Here is a 19,436-nt window from a genome sequence, read left to right as displayed (position 1 = left end):
CCTGAACCAGTTTTTAACATACAGGCAGTTTTTTCCCAATGTAATTTGTTTTCCTCTTTATCAAATACTGGTTTATTACGTTATATTATTTCTGAATCTCCCTTTTCTAGGCTGTTCCACTAATCTATGTCTCTATTTTTTAAGTAATACCAAATTATTTTTATGATTACTGCTTTATAATAATTGTTTGAATCTGGAAGTGCTATTCTCCTTTTGTCCTTGCTATACTTCAAAATTTCCCTTGGCATTCTAAAGCTTTTCATTTTTTCAAATGAATTTTGTTCTTATTTTTATCAAGTTTTATAGTGTCCTCTTGATAATTGGATTGCTGTATTAAAATATAACTTATCTTTGCTAGTATTAATATTTTTATTAGATTGGCACAGCCTAGCCATTAACACTGAATATTCATTTAAATTGTTCCTCTTTTATTGAAGAAGTTTTTTGTGCTTGAAACTATACAAGTCTTGTGAATTGTAATGTTAATACTCTGATATCTTATGCATTTTGTTATTTGGAATGGGATTTCCCTTATTGCTTATTGTGTTTTGTAATCATATAGTAAGGCATTTGATTTGAGGATTTAGCCTTTACTTGATTTTTGGATGATCAGAAGAGCTCTGCTGGAAACTCTTTCAAATTTACTGAAATATTTTCTGTTAAGTCACATTTCTCTCCTGGGGACCTGTCCCTCTCCAAATCTTCCTTAATTCTCTGATCCAACACTGGCAATTCAGAACTTTATAGCACTGGTCCTTCTAGGTTGCAGCTCCTGACAGATTTTTACTTTTGGGGGGCTGTAAACAAGGTGGCTGTCAAGCCCCGAGCTCACTTGTGCACCTTGGAGCTAGGTAGGCTTTTACCCAAGTATAATGGGAATTTTGTTGTGTCCTTGGGTCTGTTGGTGCAGTCTCACTGTGAGTTGAATTCCGGATGTTCTAGTTCAAAGATAAGATTGCCAGGTAAGTTTGGAGATTAAATGGGAGGAGAGGAAGTAATGATTATAGATAGCATTTTTAAGGAATCTAGATAAGAAAGTAGATATTTATGATGATGGACCCAAGGGATGGTAAGAGTTGTCTCTTACTCCATAAAATGCAAGGAGCAGAGCAGGAGGTGAGGCTCTTCCCAGTGGAAACTTTGGAATGGCCAGTTCTTGGTAGTTAATTAAGGAAGAATAAAAGGATGGTCTTGGTTCAGTGGGGTCCCAACAGATATTAGATAACCCTGGGGTTGGGCTTCAAACCTTGTTGTTCAATCAAAACTTATTTCTCTTAATAATCTCTTAATTGCCAAATTTGATTATTTTTTTCTGCTCAGAATAAGATTGAATGTTTTCTGTTCTTGACTTGTGTTACCTTGACTACTCTTACCTCATGGATCCTCTTTCCTCTGTTGGCTTCATACTACTTTATCCTGGTTATTTTCTTATTAACCACTTCTGCGAGGAAGTCTTTTTTTGCTGAGCTCATCCATATCATTGCTAATTCTGAACTTTGGGTATTTCCTCTTTTGCTAACTGTTGGAATCCTTACTAACTGCTAACTAATTAGAGTTGATCTAATCTTACAAGAAGATGTTTTGGCAGAACCTGAAACAAGGTACTAAGTAGAACTAATTAATACAAGGCTTGTGGTCACACCTTTACTCATTGGAGTTCAATGAGTTCACACCTCCCTTGAAGCTTTGGGCCAGAGAGCACTATGGGAGAAAACCCATAATCCCTCTCTCTGGAAGGAGCATAAATAGGCCAATGGGCCAGTCGAAGAAGGCTCTAGAGAGGAAGACGCTACAAGTCGAGATTTCACTGGAATGACATGAAGACTGGAGCTGGCTGGAGGCTGAAGAAAGCAGAGGCAGAGGCTGAAGGACCAGACCTTTGGATTTAAAGACATTTGGAGAGAGCTCTTGGAACCAAGCAGAGAGATAGGCCTCTAAGCTAACCGGGCTATATTGGAGATATTAAAAGATCTGAACTTTTATCACCTGGCTGCCTTTTGAGAAGAAAAAGCTCACAACATTTTGGCGCCCTGAACGTGGGACAAACAGACCCCTCAGTGGATTTCAGTGGAAAAGCTCCGATCCTGATTCAAGTGGAAAAGCCCCGATCCTGATTCAAGTGGAAAAGCCTCTGATCCTGATCCAGTGGAAAAGACTTCAACCCAGAAATTAGGGTGAGTGCAACAAAGAAATTTTGTTAGAAGAGTTAAAGTAGAATTTCATCTAAGATGGGACAGATATTTAGAAAACAGCCTGTTTCTGTTCAAGGAAAATGTTTAGAGAGCATTGTCAAAGTTATGGAAAGCCAAGGTTTAATTATAAGTTTACAGCAAATCACTGAACTTTTACAAACTGTAAAGGATATATGTCCTTGTTTCTCTCTTGATAAGGAATTAGATCTAAATGAATGGAAATTGGTTGGAGAGGATCTTTGTCAATTCTATGATAAAAATGGGCCTAACTCAATAATTAATACATATAATATAATACAATTGGCTATAAGAAGTTATTTAAGTGATAGAATGATGAAAAGGAAAGTACAGGAGGAAGAAGTACCAACTTTATTGGGTGAAAAGGAGGACAAATCAGATGAGAATGGAGTTAATTACAATTCTGAGTATGATACTTCACAGCAGGAGGAATTAGGTGATTCCACATCTCATGACCCTCCCCCCGCAATTAACCCTTCATGGGTGGAACAAGGGGGAGGGAGAGAGACAGAAACACAGTCAGCTTCTCCTGTAAAGCAGAATTTGACAAGATTAGAAAAAGCATTAATTAAAGCAAAAAATGAAGGAGAAGATATATCTGATTTTATAAATGCATATCCTGTGATTGAAGAGCTCAACTCCTCAGGTCAAAAAGAGAGAAAATACACTCCTTTTAATTTGGGAAAAATTAAAGATTTGAAAAAGGGTTGCACTCTTTATGGGGCTACATCATCTTATGTGAAGATGTTACTGGATAATTTGTCTTATGAAATCCTAACCCCGAATGACTGGAAATCCATAACGAAAACTTGTCTAGAACCAGGACAAAATTTATTGTGGCTTTCGGAGTTTCATGAATTATGTAGGATTCAAGCCCAACGCAATAGGCAAACAGGAGCTATTGTACAAGTTGCTTTTGACCAACTAGCTGGTGAAGGTCAGTATGCAGAGAGTTCAGAACAGATTTATTATCCCATAACAGTGTATGAGCAAATTTCTAAGGCTGCAATAAAAGCTCGGAATTCTCTCTCTGGACAGAAAGATGGAAATAATGCTTTCACAAAAATAGCGCAAGGTCCCAATGAACCTTTTGCAGATTTTGTGACACGTTTACAAACAGCTGTAATAAGAACCATTGGAGATAATGCAGCAACAGAAATAATGACCAGACATCTGGCTAAGGAAAATGCCAATGAGATTTGCAAGAGAATTATATGGGGGCTAGACAAAAATGCTCCTTTAGAAGAGATCATAAGACGCTGTGCCACAGTGGACATAAATGCTTATTATGCCCAGACTATGATGAACATGGAAAGACAAGGTCCTTCTTGGCAGAGGAATTCTAGAGAAACTCGTTGATGTTTTCATTGTGGAAAAATTGGACATTTGAGAGCTCATTGTAGATATGGAGATAGAGTGAGAAGACAGGGTGAGAGAAAACCCAAAACCCCATGTCCAAAATGTAACCGAGGCTTTCACTGGGCCTCTAAATGTATATTGACCCAGAAGAAGGAGAGGCAAGGCCCAGCTCCAAAGTATCAATCAAAGGACAGGTGGGGCATGATAGCAGCTGAGGTTACACCCAGAGAGACTTTACAAATTCAGGATTCTGATGTCATCAACCAACAGAAAAGCAATCAGGATTACAGTTGGGAAGAATACAGGCCTTTTAAGACAACAAGACAATATCCAATGCAAACAGCTCCAATGTAATTACCAGATGATGAGGAGAAATCCCAAATTTGGTAAATAGAAGGGAATTAGATAGGTTAACTGCTTGGGGAAGAGGATCTGCTTAAAAACCAGCAGGAATCATTGGGTTCCCTGAGATGAAAAATTGTTGATGAGACTTTTTGCAGTACTTCAGAGCCTACAGGAATTATTAGATTCCTGGCACATGAACTAATGGACAATGGATTGCTTATGGACTATTTCTAGGACTTATGGACATGTGTAAATTTTCAGGTTGATTTATGTTGTTACATTACTACTAGCCTGTGTTATATTGCTATGTGCTTATGTAAATTATGTATAATGCCTCCCTTATTGATGGATTTATGTATACCATGTATATCTGTTACAAAGTTCTGGCCCATATTGATGGATTTATGTGTACCCCCTCAGAAACCCCCTATGTTTTAAAACAAAAGAAAGGGGGAGATGTTGGAATCCTTACTAACTGCTAACTAATTAGAGTTGATCTAATCTTACAAGAAGATGTTTTGGGCAGAACCTGAAACAAGGTACTAAGTAGAACTAATTAATACAAGGCTTGTGGTCACACCTTTACTCATTGGAGTTCAATGAGTTCACACCTCCCTTGAAGCTTTGGGCCAGAGAGCACTATGGGAGAAAACCCATAATCCCTCTCTCTGGAAGGAGCATAAATAGGCCAATGGGCCAGTCGAAGAAGGCTCTAGAGAGGAAGACGCTACAAGTCGAGATTTCACTGGAATGACATGAAGACTGGAGCTGGCTGGAGGCTGAAGAAAGCAGAGGCAGAGGCTGAAGGACCAGACCTTTGGATTTAAAGACATTTGGAGAGAGCTCTTGGAACCAAGCAGAGAGATAGGCCTCTAAGCTAACCGGGCTATATTGGAGATATTAAAAGATCTGAACTTTTATCACCTGGCTGCCTTTTGAGAAGAAAAAGCTCACAACAGCTAACTTTATATGCTCTCATGGGTTTAAGTCCCATCTCTTTGCAGATCACAGATACATGCATGCACACATACTTGCCTATACACATAGATTGAAACCACAGGTATGTGTAACTTCCCTGAAGTGCAGGTCTATATGACTTTCCCATAGCAATCAATTATAGAGGCTTCATATTGCCTCCAGGATAAAATGTAGCCTCATCTTGCTTTTTAAAGCCTTATGTTTCTAACCTCATTGGACATGATTCTCTTACCACCTACCTACTGTCATACCCTGCCCTTATACTCTGCAGTTCTGCTGTTGCCTGCTCCTGCACTCCCCCCCCCAATCATCTTTTCACTCTCCATCTTCCTTGGTTTTACTGGCTCTTCTACATTCTAGTAGTGTACTTCATCCTTGCCACCTTTCACCCCACCTCTTTTAATAAGATGCAGCACAGAAACCATATTCTGTATGAAACCTTTCCTGACACCCACCCCCCAACTGCAAGTAACTTTAATCTTAAATTACTATATTTGTATTTATTCATTTTATACTTAAACTGTATATGTTTATACACATACTTATCTCCTCTGCTACAATGGAAGCTCTTTGCTAACTAGGTTGGTTTCATTCTTTGTATTTCTATCTCCAACACATATTTGGGGGGGGGCACTTAATCGATACTTTTTGATTAACTGATACCATGAATTTGTAGTGGACTCATTTTATTATGTAACTTACTCAACTAAAAGGTTTAAATTTAGAATGCATGAGCAGAAATAAGATAAGGAGACAAAGGATTCTGCAGTCCAGGATAGCATAGAGTTGAATTGGTTAATTACAGGGTTGAAATGGGGAAGTGAGGAAAGTGAAGTGAAAGTAGGAGTCAGAAACAGAAATACTGTGGTGTAGAAGAATGAGTTTAGCAGAGCTAAGGCTCAGGATAAGATTGAATGTTATTAAGTACAACCAAATAAGAATACTTCAGAGATTTTGAAATGTAAGATGAACATTTATGGGCGTTGGCAAGATTAAGCATACTTGTTGCCCTACTTGTTGCTGATTTGAGGCATATGAAAGTACCATGATAGGAGGGCAACAGTGGGAGTTGGAGAGGAACCCTGGGGGCAAGTAGTGAACTTCTTTAGAAAGCAAGATGGTTTCTAGCTTCATTTTAATAGAATGGATCTCAAAAGACAGGTTGCTGAGTAAAGGCAGAAAAGAGAGAGTCTTAAAATGATATGACCAAAGCTAAATATTTCCACTGCCTTCCTGGACCAGTTTGTTGAGGCATGACAGAAAAAGCCAAAAGTATAAGTTAAGATTAAACCAGCACAGGATGGAGAGAAGTTTGCTAATTACTGAGTGGGAATTACAGACCAAGTGAGACTTGAGAGGGGTCTGGTTGCATAGAAGAGGTTGAGACATGAAGAGTTAAGAGGATTCTTTTCAGCGGGTTGGCAAGTCAGTATCATAGAGATTGGGAGGGTAATGAATGGGTGGTCTGCAAAATCAAGATGAATCTGCAGAGTAGTAGTATATATTTATATTGGTGTGTTTTATTCAGTGAATTTCTAAATGAGATACCTTATGATATCAAAGGCTACTATAAAAAATACTTTTAAATGTTTTAATATGATTTTTGAGTTGGGGAGAGGGGGATTTTAAAGGTTATTTGCCCAACTCCTTCATTTTCTCATTGAAGAACTGAGACCTGGAATGTAGGGTGTGATCTTGAATAAATGTTTCTGGGTTAAGTTATATATTGTTATAGAACAATAGTGTGCTTAATTTTTTTTCTCTTTTCAAGAGGTAGACAGTAAAATATAAAACACTGCTTGTGTTAGTTTTGTCGATTTGAGGGGGGAGGGTTGTTAAGTTTCCAGTTCATTAAAATTGTTGCCTATTCATAATGATATATTTGAAAAAATATTGAAAGCTAAGGATTTTCAATAAAATTATAAAGAATAGTTTCTAGCCATATCATGCTACATGAACCACAAAAACCATGAAGCAAAAAAATCAATATTTGGTGGCCCAGTTTTGTTTAATGCAGCAAATTATTTTAGATTGGATTTACAGCTCTCTCAGTTTTCTTGGAAATAGGCCATCACATGCTGAGATAAAGTACCAAGCTTTTTAAATTAGATACTGAGCATGCTCGTATAAAATATTCTGTGCCCTCTGAGTATAACTGAGCAGGCAGAGATCATTCACTCTGTTTTTTCCATCGGTGTACCACAGTTTGCAGTTTGTCTGGCAAACTACAGGATAAAGAGTATCTTGAGTTTGAATACTCGTTTTTAGTAAAAGATTATATTTGGTAAGTTAATGAATTCTTCCCTCCCCCATTGCTTTAAGGATAATTATATATTTATAGATAGGTTGTATTTTTACTTTTTTCCCCATTTTTATTTTATACTAAGCTGGAAGTTTATATTGTCTGCATTGTAAGGGAACTGAAGGGACAGTATTTTAGCCATCTGAAATTTCCTCTTCTAACAAAATTTTCAGTACATTTGTAATCAATGAGTGCAGAAATGTTATTATGCTCCTTAGTTTGCTGTAGAAATTGTATTTCCTTATCTGTCATAATTGTAATTAGGATTATGTGCTGGTTAAATTTGATTTGTCAAAATAAGCAACTTTTTCTTTTTTTTCTTGTATTTTCTTTTCTCAAAAAAAGTTCAATTTTAAGGCAATTTTGCTGTTAGGTTTTCAGAAGGCCAATATTATACATATTATCTTAACATGACTCTTCAATGGGTTAATAGTAATAATATATGAAAGATAAATTTTACATTCATTTGCATAAGTTTTAAATGGTGCTGTTTCAAGTATAGATTTTAGATCCTTATAAAGTCTTCACTTATGGATATGATGCCAAATTAGATAATATCAATGTGCTTTAAAAATTATAAATTGATATAATTAAAAATTATAAAATGATAAAGTGAATTTTAAGTTAAATAAAATTAAGCAATTTTATTTTCTTTCGTATTAAGCATGATACAAACTTGAAACACAAACATTTCTCTTTTTTCTTAAATTGTCAGTGAAGATAAATGATATTAATTATTTCTAGTAAGAACATTTGTTTATTTCTTTAGTATTCCTTATCCATAATGTTTTTATTGTAACAACAGAAATCCTCAGTTTCTCCACATCTTAGTAAGTTTTGGGGAGAAGAGTTCTGTGATAGGTTAAAAAAAACAAAATAAATTTTAACTGGACAACTGATCTTATGTTGAACATTGATAGGAGATAAATTTGATATCTTAAACCCTCATGATATTTTTGCTTAAGTGAATTTTTCAGTCTAATTGAAACAGCCTTTTTTTTTTTTAAAGAAATCTCAAGGTTCTATAGAAAAAACATTAAATCATTTATTTGAAAAAAATCATTTATTAGTACATGTTAAGTCAGGTTTGCAATATATGTAAACATTTTGAGGTATTTTGTGTGATACCAGGTGGCAAGATATGCTAATTGTTAGTTATTTTCAACAGCTAGGCTCACAAAGACTTCCTGAAATCATTTCTACTTTTGCATACCTAACAGTGGCATATGTGAGTAAGGTGATTGTACATATATAAATACATTTAATATAATTCTGAAAAGGAATCAGGTGACTAGATTTGTGTAATCCATTTGCATCTCTTCATACTGGATGTGATAAATGATCTGCCAGCATTTTAGAGTAGTAATACGTTAATATGATATTATGAAGTTGATTTATGGTTTGTCATTAGATTATTTCATTTTATATAGTGAAGAATTATAAAGATTAAGACACAATATACTTTGTGAAGTATCCCTCTTCCAATTTAATCAAACAGCTGCTGTGTTTCAGGCATATATACTGTATCTGGGGGATAGCAAGTAGACCAGTTTGGCTAGAGAATAGAGTATGTAAAGGAGATTCATGTATAATAAATATGTAAGTTAGGCTAGATCTAAATTGTGAAGGCCTTCAAATGAAAATTTTAATCCATCTATACTCTCTTCACTTCATTAACAAATACTGTGCTAGGTGCTGAAGATACAAAAACAGAAATGAAAGAATGCTTGCACTTATGGAACTCACATTCTTCTGGGCAGACAGCATGAATCCATTACAAAATAAATATAATGTAATATAGGGAAGATGGTAGCAGAAACCATTTATTAGGAAAGCCTTCATATAGAAAGAATTGTAAAGACTCTTCCATTGTGGAGGAGAAGAAAGGATATGGATTCTAGGCTTAATAGAGACCAAGGTTGAGATATTGAGATCAGAGGTGAAGTGTAAATGAAAAAGGAACAATAAGGCCAATTTGGACAAATGGCTTTTGTGGTCAGTCTGAGCCAATGCTACATCAACCTTGGGAATGTTGCAGGGGGAGATTTCCTGGATTCGAATCCCTATCCCTGGAGCACTGGTAAACTTTGTTTATTTAGCACATTACTGGCCTATTTTTTTTTTTCTGGTCTTAAGATAATGCCCTTTATACCACTTTTGTTGGTTGATAGTTCATCATGATTTCTTGATTGTTCTTTGGTTGACTCTTATTTTTTCTAAAATGGTTATTATTTCTTTTTTCCTTTTGTCAGTTAATTGTCCCTGTGATTAGTTTTGTTTAAACAACATTAATGTAGCTTTCCTTCCACTTTTTTTTTTTGCCCTCTCAACCTCTTCCCTCCTCCCAAAAAAGTGTCAACTTTTTTCCTATTTTAGGTATTTTCTTTAAATTATTGATTCCTTTTTCTTTTATTTATCTAATTTGTTGTTGTTTTATCTGCTATCCTCTAGCCACTTTTATTAATTTAGGGTTTGGGGGTTTTTTTGTTTTGTTTTGTTTTGCTATTCTGAAGATTTATTCTCTGATTTATGGTCTGTTTTCTTCTTTAATCTCTTTGTATTCCTCATAGAATTAAAACTTCTGAAGTAGCAGATTTTGGCCTATTGTTCTTTTTCTCCCCCTGTTGTGTTACAGAATTGCAGTCCCCATAGTAGAAATTATCCTTTGTCCCAAATTATGGAGTCCATTTCTAACGTCTTGCCCTTCCCATGATCATTCTCTGTCCCATTGGCTATTTAGTTACCCTTTCTCCTTGTAAGCTGCCCTTAAGAGCTTTCATTTCCCTTTTCCTAGGGGGAATCCATTGGAGACCCAATACTCAGAGAAGGGGGTCCTCTGATGAGCCAATGTACAGAACTCATAAAATGGAAGACAGTTGCAGATGTTTGGTAATTTTTCCTCCTTTTTTACTATAACTTTACCATAAATAACTTAAAATAAGGCCATCTTAATTATTTTTCAGGGCCTGATAATTCAAAACCAAAGGTGTTTGTTTATATTTTAGGTGTTTCAAGGGGAAGAGTAGTAGAAGAGGAAATTATAACTTCTGGTTAAGATGTGGTCTGAGGATTATATGCGTCTGTTTCCTTAGTAGCTTAAGGTTTTATGGCATGCTAACAGCTCTTCAAACAATTTCATTAAAAATTTGGAGTGACTAAATAATATTTAGTAGATTAACCTGCACTTTTTTTCTTTTCGTCCCCTGCCCTCTTTTTCTTTGAAGGATTGTATATATGGGGAAAGTTAATATTTATTTTTAATTTTTGCTTACTAGTGAAAGTCATAACTTGATACAATCCTTAAAAATTTTCACATCATCTAAAACTTGTTTATTGGTTTTTTTTTTTTTTTTTTTTTTTAGGACATAAAACTTTACTTGGAATTTTAATAAATGAAGACATAGAAGAGTCCAAGCTTATGTTAGAAAATCACAAGTTTTACTTTCTTCTCTCCCCTACTCCTGCAGCATTTTGATTTATAGCAAGATCAGACTTTATGCCTCCATATCTGAACTTCTGATCTAAGGGATCCTATTTTGAATCAGAGAGTTTAGTTCTCATATTGAGTTCTTATATCTTATAAGCCCTAATAATTATGAATTAGTACAGTTTTTAATCTCTTCCAAGGATAGGCTTTTCAAAACAAAATAGACTGTACCTTGGAACAACAAATTCAAATGCTCTTTTGACATGACCACTTCATCTGCTTTTCTAATAGAACTTTTTTTTTTTTTTTTTTTTTTTTTTTTTTTTTGCTGAGGCAGTTGGGGTTAAGTGACCTGTCCAAGGTCACACAGCTAGGAAGTGTTGAGTCTGAGGCCAGATTTGAACTCAGGTCCTCCTGACTAAAAGGCTGATGCTCTAGCCACTGTGCCACCTAGCTGCCCCAGGATGGTTTTTTTTTTTTTTTTTAAGATTTTAATGATCACTTTTTTGTATTAATTATTTCCTAATTTTCTTCTCCCCAGCCCAATCAGTAAATCGTTCCTTAATACAAAAGGGGAAAATTAAAATCAACTTGGGATACCAACTATATCCAATTCCATCCTCACATTTTCTTACCTAATAATAGAGAAGCAACTTTTCCTCTCTTTTATTTAGAATCGTTTGGTCATTTTAATGTTTCATTTTATTATTTTTTCTTATTGTATGTTATTTTCACTCGAGTTAATTATATCTTCATAATATTTCTTAAGCCATTTACTTTATTGTTGGAAGTATGTTGCATCTAACTTAAACCCTTTGTTGTCCTTTGGATCACTTTTAATTTTCATTATCTGTGAGTCATGGTGTTTTATAACTCATAGACATATAGCATCATCCAGAGAATATTAATATTGAAGAAATGGGAATTTTCTGAAGTACTATGAAATTTCCTAAATGTAGTCCAATCTCCTTTCTTCCCCTACTCTTCGGTTCTGTTCCTATTTCATTGTTGATCCTCAGGTTTTATCTTAGACATATGAAAAGTTGGACTAATTTAAATATAATCACATTCTGGCCAATGGTTATTCTTTACCACTGACGGTTTTCCTTTCTGTGATGCTAGGCCAATCTTATATGAATGATCATGGACCTCATTGAAGGAAACTTAACTAATCAAAAACTTGATGTGATCACAATATCATTCCAAAGAGGAGAAACGGAATATAATCTCTGTATCTGTAGAAAATCCTTCCTTTTGAATTTGTGTAGAACACTTTTATTAAGGATACGTCCTCATGTTTTATATCTTGCTTGATATTGATTATAAAAGGATTGATGATAATTGTCTCATCAGTCAAGAAATTTTTCTTCATCTTAATATTGTGCGCGTGTGTGCGCGTGTGTGTGTAGCAAAAGGGAAATGTAGGAGTTTATTACAGTCTCCGCATTTTCCATTCAACTATATGAATTGTTATGGAAAATAATCTGTAAAAACCTGCCTTTTTTTTACAAGTGTCCTCTTTTTTTCTTTTTCTTTCTTTTTCCCACTCTTCCTTTCTGTTGATTTTATTTTTTTTTTTTTTTTTTTTAAGCAGTCACATACCTAACCATTAGAAGTCAATAGCTTAAATTATGAGAAGAACTATAGCTTTAGGAAATCCAGACAATTTGTTTCTAGCTGTTGTGGCTGTTTTTAGTTGATTCTCAGATCAGATTTTCCATAACCTAGTTATATTCCTGGATGATTGATTTTGAATGTCCTTTATGTTTGACCAGGAGATCATCTGTTGCTTGCGAAAGTAGTTTCTTGGTCTTTGTTATAGCAGTGTTCTTATCAGCTAAATTTCTCTAAGCAGTAGTTACAATCAAAGTTAATATCATTACTTTTATCCATTTCCCAATTTTTGGACTCCTATAGTTCATATTGGAAATATTTTGATTGTATGTAATATTATATTTTCATTTTTGTCCTTCTAAATTGGTATTAATTTTGACATTTATTCCTGACTACTCAATGGTCAGATCATACACAAACAACAATCAGTACACAACAGATCTTAACAGAATAAAATTTTGGATTAAATCCAGAAAGATGACATTTAGAATTGATGAATATAAAGGTCTTATCTTTGGATATAAAAAATCATCTTCACAAATTCAAGGTGAAGAGGTACAATAAGGATAAAGACTGAAAGGATGTGATTGGATTTGACAGTTAGAAATTCATTGGTAAGAGCAGTTTCACTTGGTGATGAGGATGAATGTCAGAGAGTTCTGTTTTATTAATTATATACTTTTTTTTCCCCCAAGGCTTGTCATAGCCAAGCCCTATGGTCTAAAACAGGGCTGGGGAACCTTTTTTCCTGTCAAAGGCCAATTTGGATATTTGTAAACTCATTCATGGACCATACGAACTTAGCAATTTAATAAAACTCAAGTTGTGAAAGATTGATGTTATCTATCTTTCAGTTAATCATCTCCTGTGGTTGCCTTAGCAAATGACTCCCCTAACTCAGGAACAAAAGTCAGACATTGCAGGAAATAATGAAAAATTTAAAAAAAAAAGATGCCTCAAACTATATTATAATTAACAGTAATCTTTAAAATTATTTGGTATAAATTATTTTTAAATTAAGAAACTCAGTTCTGTGTCATTTTAATGATCAAGCTTGACTCTGGAGAATATTGAGAAAATGTTTCTCCTTCTCTCTCCAAAGGAAAAACTATGTATATGATATAAAAGGTGGGAAGCTTTCTTTTCAAAAGAGAAAAGCAGAATAATGAGGGAAAGATTTTTGACATTTTGCCGATTGCCTTTAAAGGATAAGATTCCCCACCTTTCTCAGCAATCATTTTCCTGCAATTGATTTAAACATTCTGATGTGCTGGAATTGGGTAAGGGTAAGGAGAATATTCTAACAAGTTGATTGGTAACATGCTTTCCCCTTATATAATGGGTTACTGATTCATCAACATAAACCCCTTAATCAGGATCAAGATGAAATTATAGGCAATAAGCATTTGTGGTAGAAATACACAAAATCCACATAGTCTTTAGTTTCAACTAATGTGAAAGCCATAATATTTAAGCATTTCTAATTAACATGTCCACAAGGCCACCAAATTGCTATTAAAATATCATGAAAATTCATGAAGGCCATTTTATTTTCAAAGAAAATGTTGACAGGTATTTTTTCAGACAGACTGAGAAACTTTTGACTTCCAAGGTTTCTCATACTTCTTTATCTGAACAAGATTAACTCTTAATATACCAGTGTATATTCATTTAAATATTACATGATGATTTGCCAGAGCCTAGAGATTTCCACATGACCCAAACCAATGTTTCTCTCAAAGATTATAGGATTATTCTCTCATTCATTCTCTCTCTCTCCTTCTCTCTCTCTCTCTCTCTCTTTCTTTCTTTTTTTCTCTTTCTCTCATATATACAAACACACACATAGACACATACTTCTTTTGTAGCTAAAATATACAAATCATTATGAGAAGGGAAAAATTAGCTTATTCAGAAAGCTAGCATGAAGGAGGTAAATAATATCACTAATAATCATACACTAATACTCCAATCAGTTCTGCTTCAGCATAAAACAAAACACTACAAATTCTGCATCCTAAGACCTCTATCTATATATTTGAATGAATTTTTATTTTAGAAATAGCCATGAAGGTTAACAAAGTTACAAATTTTGAGGGAACTACAGCACCCTAAATTTTCATTCTTATAATAGGAAAAACTCTTGGCATTTGGGCACAAGATAAGGAACAAACTGAAGGACACTTTGAAGAAATGCAGGCTAGTTACAAATACTTTAGTTTCTGATTTAGCAGTCTGTAGTGAAATGCATCCAGAGAAGCTGAACTGTAGAAAATCATCATCTAAAACCGTCATAACAAAAAATTGATGCCATTATAATTTTATATAAATCTAAACCTCAAATTCATGTTCAAGAAGGTCGTGCATGTGTAAGTGCATAGGAGTGTGGTGAGGAGTGTAGAAGCAAACTAAAAAACTTAAATCAAAACTCCAAAAGCTAATCCTGTAAGATAGTCATCTCTAACTTTTTTTGATTATGAATGCCATGGGAAAAATATTTTTAAACCACTCCCATCCCATCCCCTGTATGGCCATATTGTCATGTCTATGAGCTTGGATATTTAAGGAGATTAAAAGTGAAAAATCGAGACTAAATTGATGTTGTGAATCTGGGTAAGCAGGATGGTGGTACAGAGACGTGTGGAAGAAGGGAAGATTTCATGTGAAAGATAATGTAATGGCACATGTAATACTGGTTGCACTCCAAAGCTGGAGTGGAGAGAGATGATATTGCTTTCCAGTCACTGGACTGGAGAGCAGAAATTGCTTCCTTTAAGGTCATGTTCCACAGCAGAGAGATGATCTTTGGTGCACAGTGTGGTTATGCTTCGTGGAAAAGAATTTTTCCAGTGGAATCTGTGAAACAGATGCTGTGGACACATTGGTTTATAGATGATGATTTCCTTAATGGCCCGGTTCTTAAAGAGAAGTATGAGAGGGTAGAATTGTGAAGGCTTGGGGTGGTTGTTTTTGAGATAAATCTCCTGTTGGGACAGCTAGGTGGCACAGTGATTAGAGCACCGGCCTTGAAGTCAGGAGGACCTGAGTTCAAATCTGGCCTCAGACATTTAACACTTTCTAGCTGTGTGCCACTGGGCAAGTCACTTAACCCCAATTGCCTCAGGAAAAAGAGAGAGAGAGAGATAAACTTCCTGTTTGGCTGTTATGAGTAAGGAGGAATGGGACCCATCTTCCTACTTTCTAATTAATTGACTATAGATCTCTTGGGATCTACTGGGTTGGTGCCTCCGCCTTAGTGACTCCTGTTCTGGAGTATGTGTGCACATATATAGATAAATATTTTGATAAAAATCCTATTATTTCAGAATCCTTGATATCTCTCTATTGAAAGAATTTCTTTTGTGGCTTCCAATTTCAAAACAGCAAATTTTTATTTAACTTCAAATGGTACGATCTGAACAGAATCTTAAAGGAAATCAGGGATTCCAAGAGGCCAAAGTCAGGAGGGAATGCGATTTAGGGATGGGGAACAGGATGTAGAAAGGGAGCATAGTATGTACATCACTGGAAGCAAAAAGACCAATGGAGCTGAATCACAGAGTTTGTAGATGTATTGTAGATATATTGAATCCAAAGTGTCAGACATGTAGTTTTTGTTGAGTGGCTTAAGCTTTGCTTTTGAAAAAACCATTTTACAGCTGGTTTAGACTAAGGAGAGATTTGAAAGAGGGAAACCAAATAGGAAAGTATTATAGTAGTTGAGGCAGAAAATGATCAGAGCCTGAACTTTAGTGATGGCTATTTGTGCTTAGTTGGAAATGAAATTAAGGAGAAATAAATCACAAGATCAACCAATTTATTTGATTGTGGGAGGAATAAGAATAGGGAATTAAAGATAACATTGACATTAATCTTGGGAGATTAGTGATTAGAAGAAATGTTGGCCAAGCTATTACCTTTAAAAGAAGCCTAGTCTTGAGGGTGGAGTTGGTGAGCCCTTTGCAACCTGGCACAATTCTGGAGAAACTTACTGATTCAATTTTTAAAAATTCAAGTATCAAGTTTTTCCATTTGGAATAACAAATCCCCTTGTCTTGATTTAGTGGTGGTTTAGGGAAAGATAAATATACTTTTCCTCAAACATATGTAAGTTTAACATCTTTTAAAACATGCTGTGTTCACTTTCTTATTAAGTATCACTAAATTTTACAAAGTAACAAAATCCTTGGCTATAACCATTTTTATAATTTTTATTACAGTTCACAAAATTAGCATCAGTATTATGCAGGATCCAATTACATTTCAACAGATGTTTAAACTTTTATAAAGCATACTTCACAAATATAGCTCTTTAACAAGATGTTCACTTTGGGGGTTTGTATCAGATTTTAATTTTCTCTAAGGTGATTAAGTTTTTTAGGGACTGTGTAATAATTGTCTGAAGTATTTTTGTAGTATGTAAAATTCTTGCTTTGAAATGATGAAATATCAAATTCATGATGCTAACTGACATTCCTATATGCAAATTAAATATTCGCTCAATTTTTCCTGGAAAATATCCCCTTATTTCAAAAACAATACAATGTTAGTATGTGACATCATTCTGCTGTTAGATTCATGGATGGGTAACAACCCTGTCAGCCCGGATGAATTTTCTTGTCTTCTTCAGCTTCAAAGACAAAGCAGTTGTTTGTGTCATTTATTTCTTTTATTTATTGGTTGTGCTTGAATACTTAGGCATGTGGTTTCTGTTGATAGGTGCAAGTAATTATTATGTAATAGCTAGCTAAAAGGGCAGTAATGTTTTCTCCCCTTTCTCCCTTCCCCTCAACCCCACCCCCAATTGGTGATTCTTGTTAATTGTATTACAGTATAAGCATGGATATATTTATTGTGCTGTAATGACATTTTGTTATAGAAAATAAAGGCCTAAATGTAATTTCCTCTCTTTGATTAGAGTATCTTTAAATATTGATACAAATTGTTCATTCTTTGTTTTGCAAGAAGACCAGGAGCATTGTGATGTTGAGGTAAAATAATACTAGATATGGGTGGTGTCTTTTTTTTTTTTTAATTTTATAAAGCTTTTTTATTTTCAAAATGCACAAATAATTTGACAATATTGACCCTTGCTTGCATAGCCTTGTGTTTCAGATTTTCTTCTCTTTCCCCCAACTCCTTTGCCTGAGTGGCAAGCAATCCAATATATGTTAAACATGTTAAAATATATATTAAATCTGGGGCAGCTAGGTAGTACAATGGATATAGCCCTATCCCTGAAGTCAGGAGGACCTGAGTTCAAATGTGGTCTCAAACACTTAACACTTCTTAGCTGTATGACCCTGGGCATGTCACTTAATCCCAGTTGCCTCAGAAAAAGAAAAATATATGTTAAATTCAATATGTATAAACATATTTATACAATTCTCTTGCTGCACAAATAAAAATCATTAAAAAAAAGTAAATAAGAAAACAAAATGTAAGCAAACAACAAAAAGAATGAGAATGTTATTGTAATCGATATTCAGTCCTCATAGACCTCTCTTTGGGTGTAGATGGCTCTCTTTGTCACAAGATCAATGGAACTGGCCTCAATCATCTCATTGTTGAAAAGAGCCACATCGATCAGAATTGATCATTGTATAATATTGATCTTGTTGTATACAACGATCTCTTGGTTCTGCTCATTTCTCTTATCATAAGTTCATGTAAGTCTCTCCAGGCCTTTCTAAAATCATCTTGATTATTTGTTATAGAAGAATAATATTCCATAACATTCATACACCATAACTTATTCAGCCATTCTCCAACTGATGAGCATCCATTCAGTTTCCAGTTTCTTGCCACTACAAAAAGGGCCGCTACAAACATTTTTGTGCATGTGGGTCCCTTTCCTTTAAGATCTCTTTGGGGTATAGGCATATGGATGATGTCTTGACTTGTTCTTTAATTGGATTTGAAGCTAAATTGTGCTGCTTCACTCTCTCTTTCTGGGTCATCAATCTAGTCTCTCATTTCCAATTCAGAAGCAACTTTGGGCTGTGCAGGTTCCTGAAGTATCAGAATGATTTCATTTTGTTTTTTCTTTCAAACTACTTCTTATACAGTGAACTCATTGTAGATGCCTAATAAATGTTTGTTGGTTGGTTAATTTTTAGATTTTAATATTATGTCTTAATAAACTTAGTACCAAAGTTCTTTCAGCATTCTAGAATATTTACAAGACATTTGGAATGTGGATTGAAGTTTTCTATAAAGAATGAAGTTAATTTTTACAGTTAAAAGGTTCTGATAAAGGCCTCATTTCCAAAATATATAGAGAATTGACTTTAATTTATAAGAAATCAAGCCATTCTCCAGTTGACAAATGGTCAAAGGATATGAAGAGACAATTTTCAGATGATGAAATTGAAATTATTTCTACGCATATGAAAGGATCAAATCAGTATTGATCAGAGAAATGCAAATTAAGACAACTCTGAGATACTACTACATACCTGTCAGATTGGCTAAGATGACAGGAAAAGATAATGATGAATTTTGAAGAGGATGCAGGAAAACTGGGATACTGATGCATTGTTGGTGGAGTTGTGAATGAATCCAACCATTCTGGAGAACAATTTAGAATTATGCCCAAAAAGCTAATAAACTGTGCAAACTCTTTGATCCAGCAGTGTCACTACTGGGTTTATTTCCCCAAAGAAATATTAAAGAAGGGAAAGGGACCTGTATGTGCCAAAATGTTTGTGGCAGCCCTGTTTGTAGTGGCTAGAAACTGGAAATTGAATGGATGCCTATCAAGTTGGAGAATGGCTGGTTAAATTGTGGTATATGAATGTTATGGAATATTATTGTTCTGTAAGAAATGAACAGCAAGATGAATACAGAGAGGCTTGGAGAGACTTACATGAACTTATGCTGAGTGAAATGAACATACCCAGGCGATCATTACACACTTCAACAACAGTACTGTATGAGGATGTATTCTGATGGAAGTGGTTATCTTTGACAAAGAGAAGATCTAATTCAGTTCTAATTGATCAATGATGGACAGAATCAGCTACACCCAGAGAAGGAACACTGGGAAATAAATGTGGGCTACTTGCATTTTTGTTATCTTTACCTTCTGAATCCAATTCTTCTTGTGCAACAAGAGAACTGTTCGGTTCTGCACACATATATTGTATCTAGGATATACTATAACAAATTTAACATATAAGACTGCTTGCCATCTAGGGGA

General features: G+C 34.7%; 1 protein-coding gene across 33 annotated transcripts in view; it reads left to right on the top strand.

Moving 5' to 3' along the window:
- PLEKHA5 (pleckstrin homology domain containing A5) overlaps positions 1–19,436 on the top strand; it is a 188,782-nt gene that overhangs the window by 48,653 nt on the left and 120,693 nt on the right. Inside the window, exon 1 of one of the 33 annotated variants that reach the window (XM_051961366.1) lies at positions 7,158–7,176. The exons of 31 other annotated variants lie outside the window; for them this stretch is intronic. Coding sequence is in view for 1 of the 2 variants with exons in the window: in XM_051961349.1 (XP_051817309.1) it covers positions 10,034–10,083 (50 nt within the window). In the remaining variant the exon portion in view is untranslated. Of the gene's footprint in view, positions 1–7,157; positions 7,177–10,006; positions 10,084–19,436 lie in introns of those variants that run through there. One more of the 33 variants, XM_051961349.1, reaches the window with a different exon arrangement.

Source organism: Antechinus flavipes, chromosome 5 (assembly GCF_016432865.1).
Source record: "Antechinus flavipes isolate AdamAnt ecotype Samford, QLD, Australia chromosome 5, AdamAnt_v2, whole genome shotgun sequence".
Taxonomy (NCBI): Eukaryota; Metazoa; Chordata; class Mammalia; order Dasyuromorphia; family Dasyuridae; genus Antechinus; species Antechinus flavipes.
This window is presented reverse-complemented; position numbering and strand designations above follow the sequence as displayed.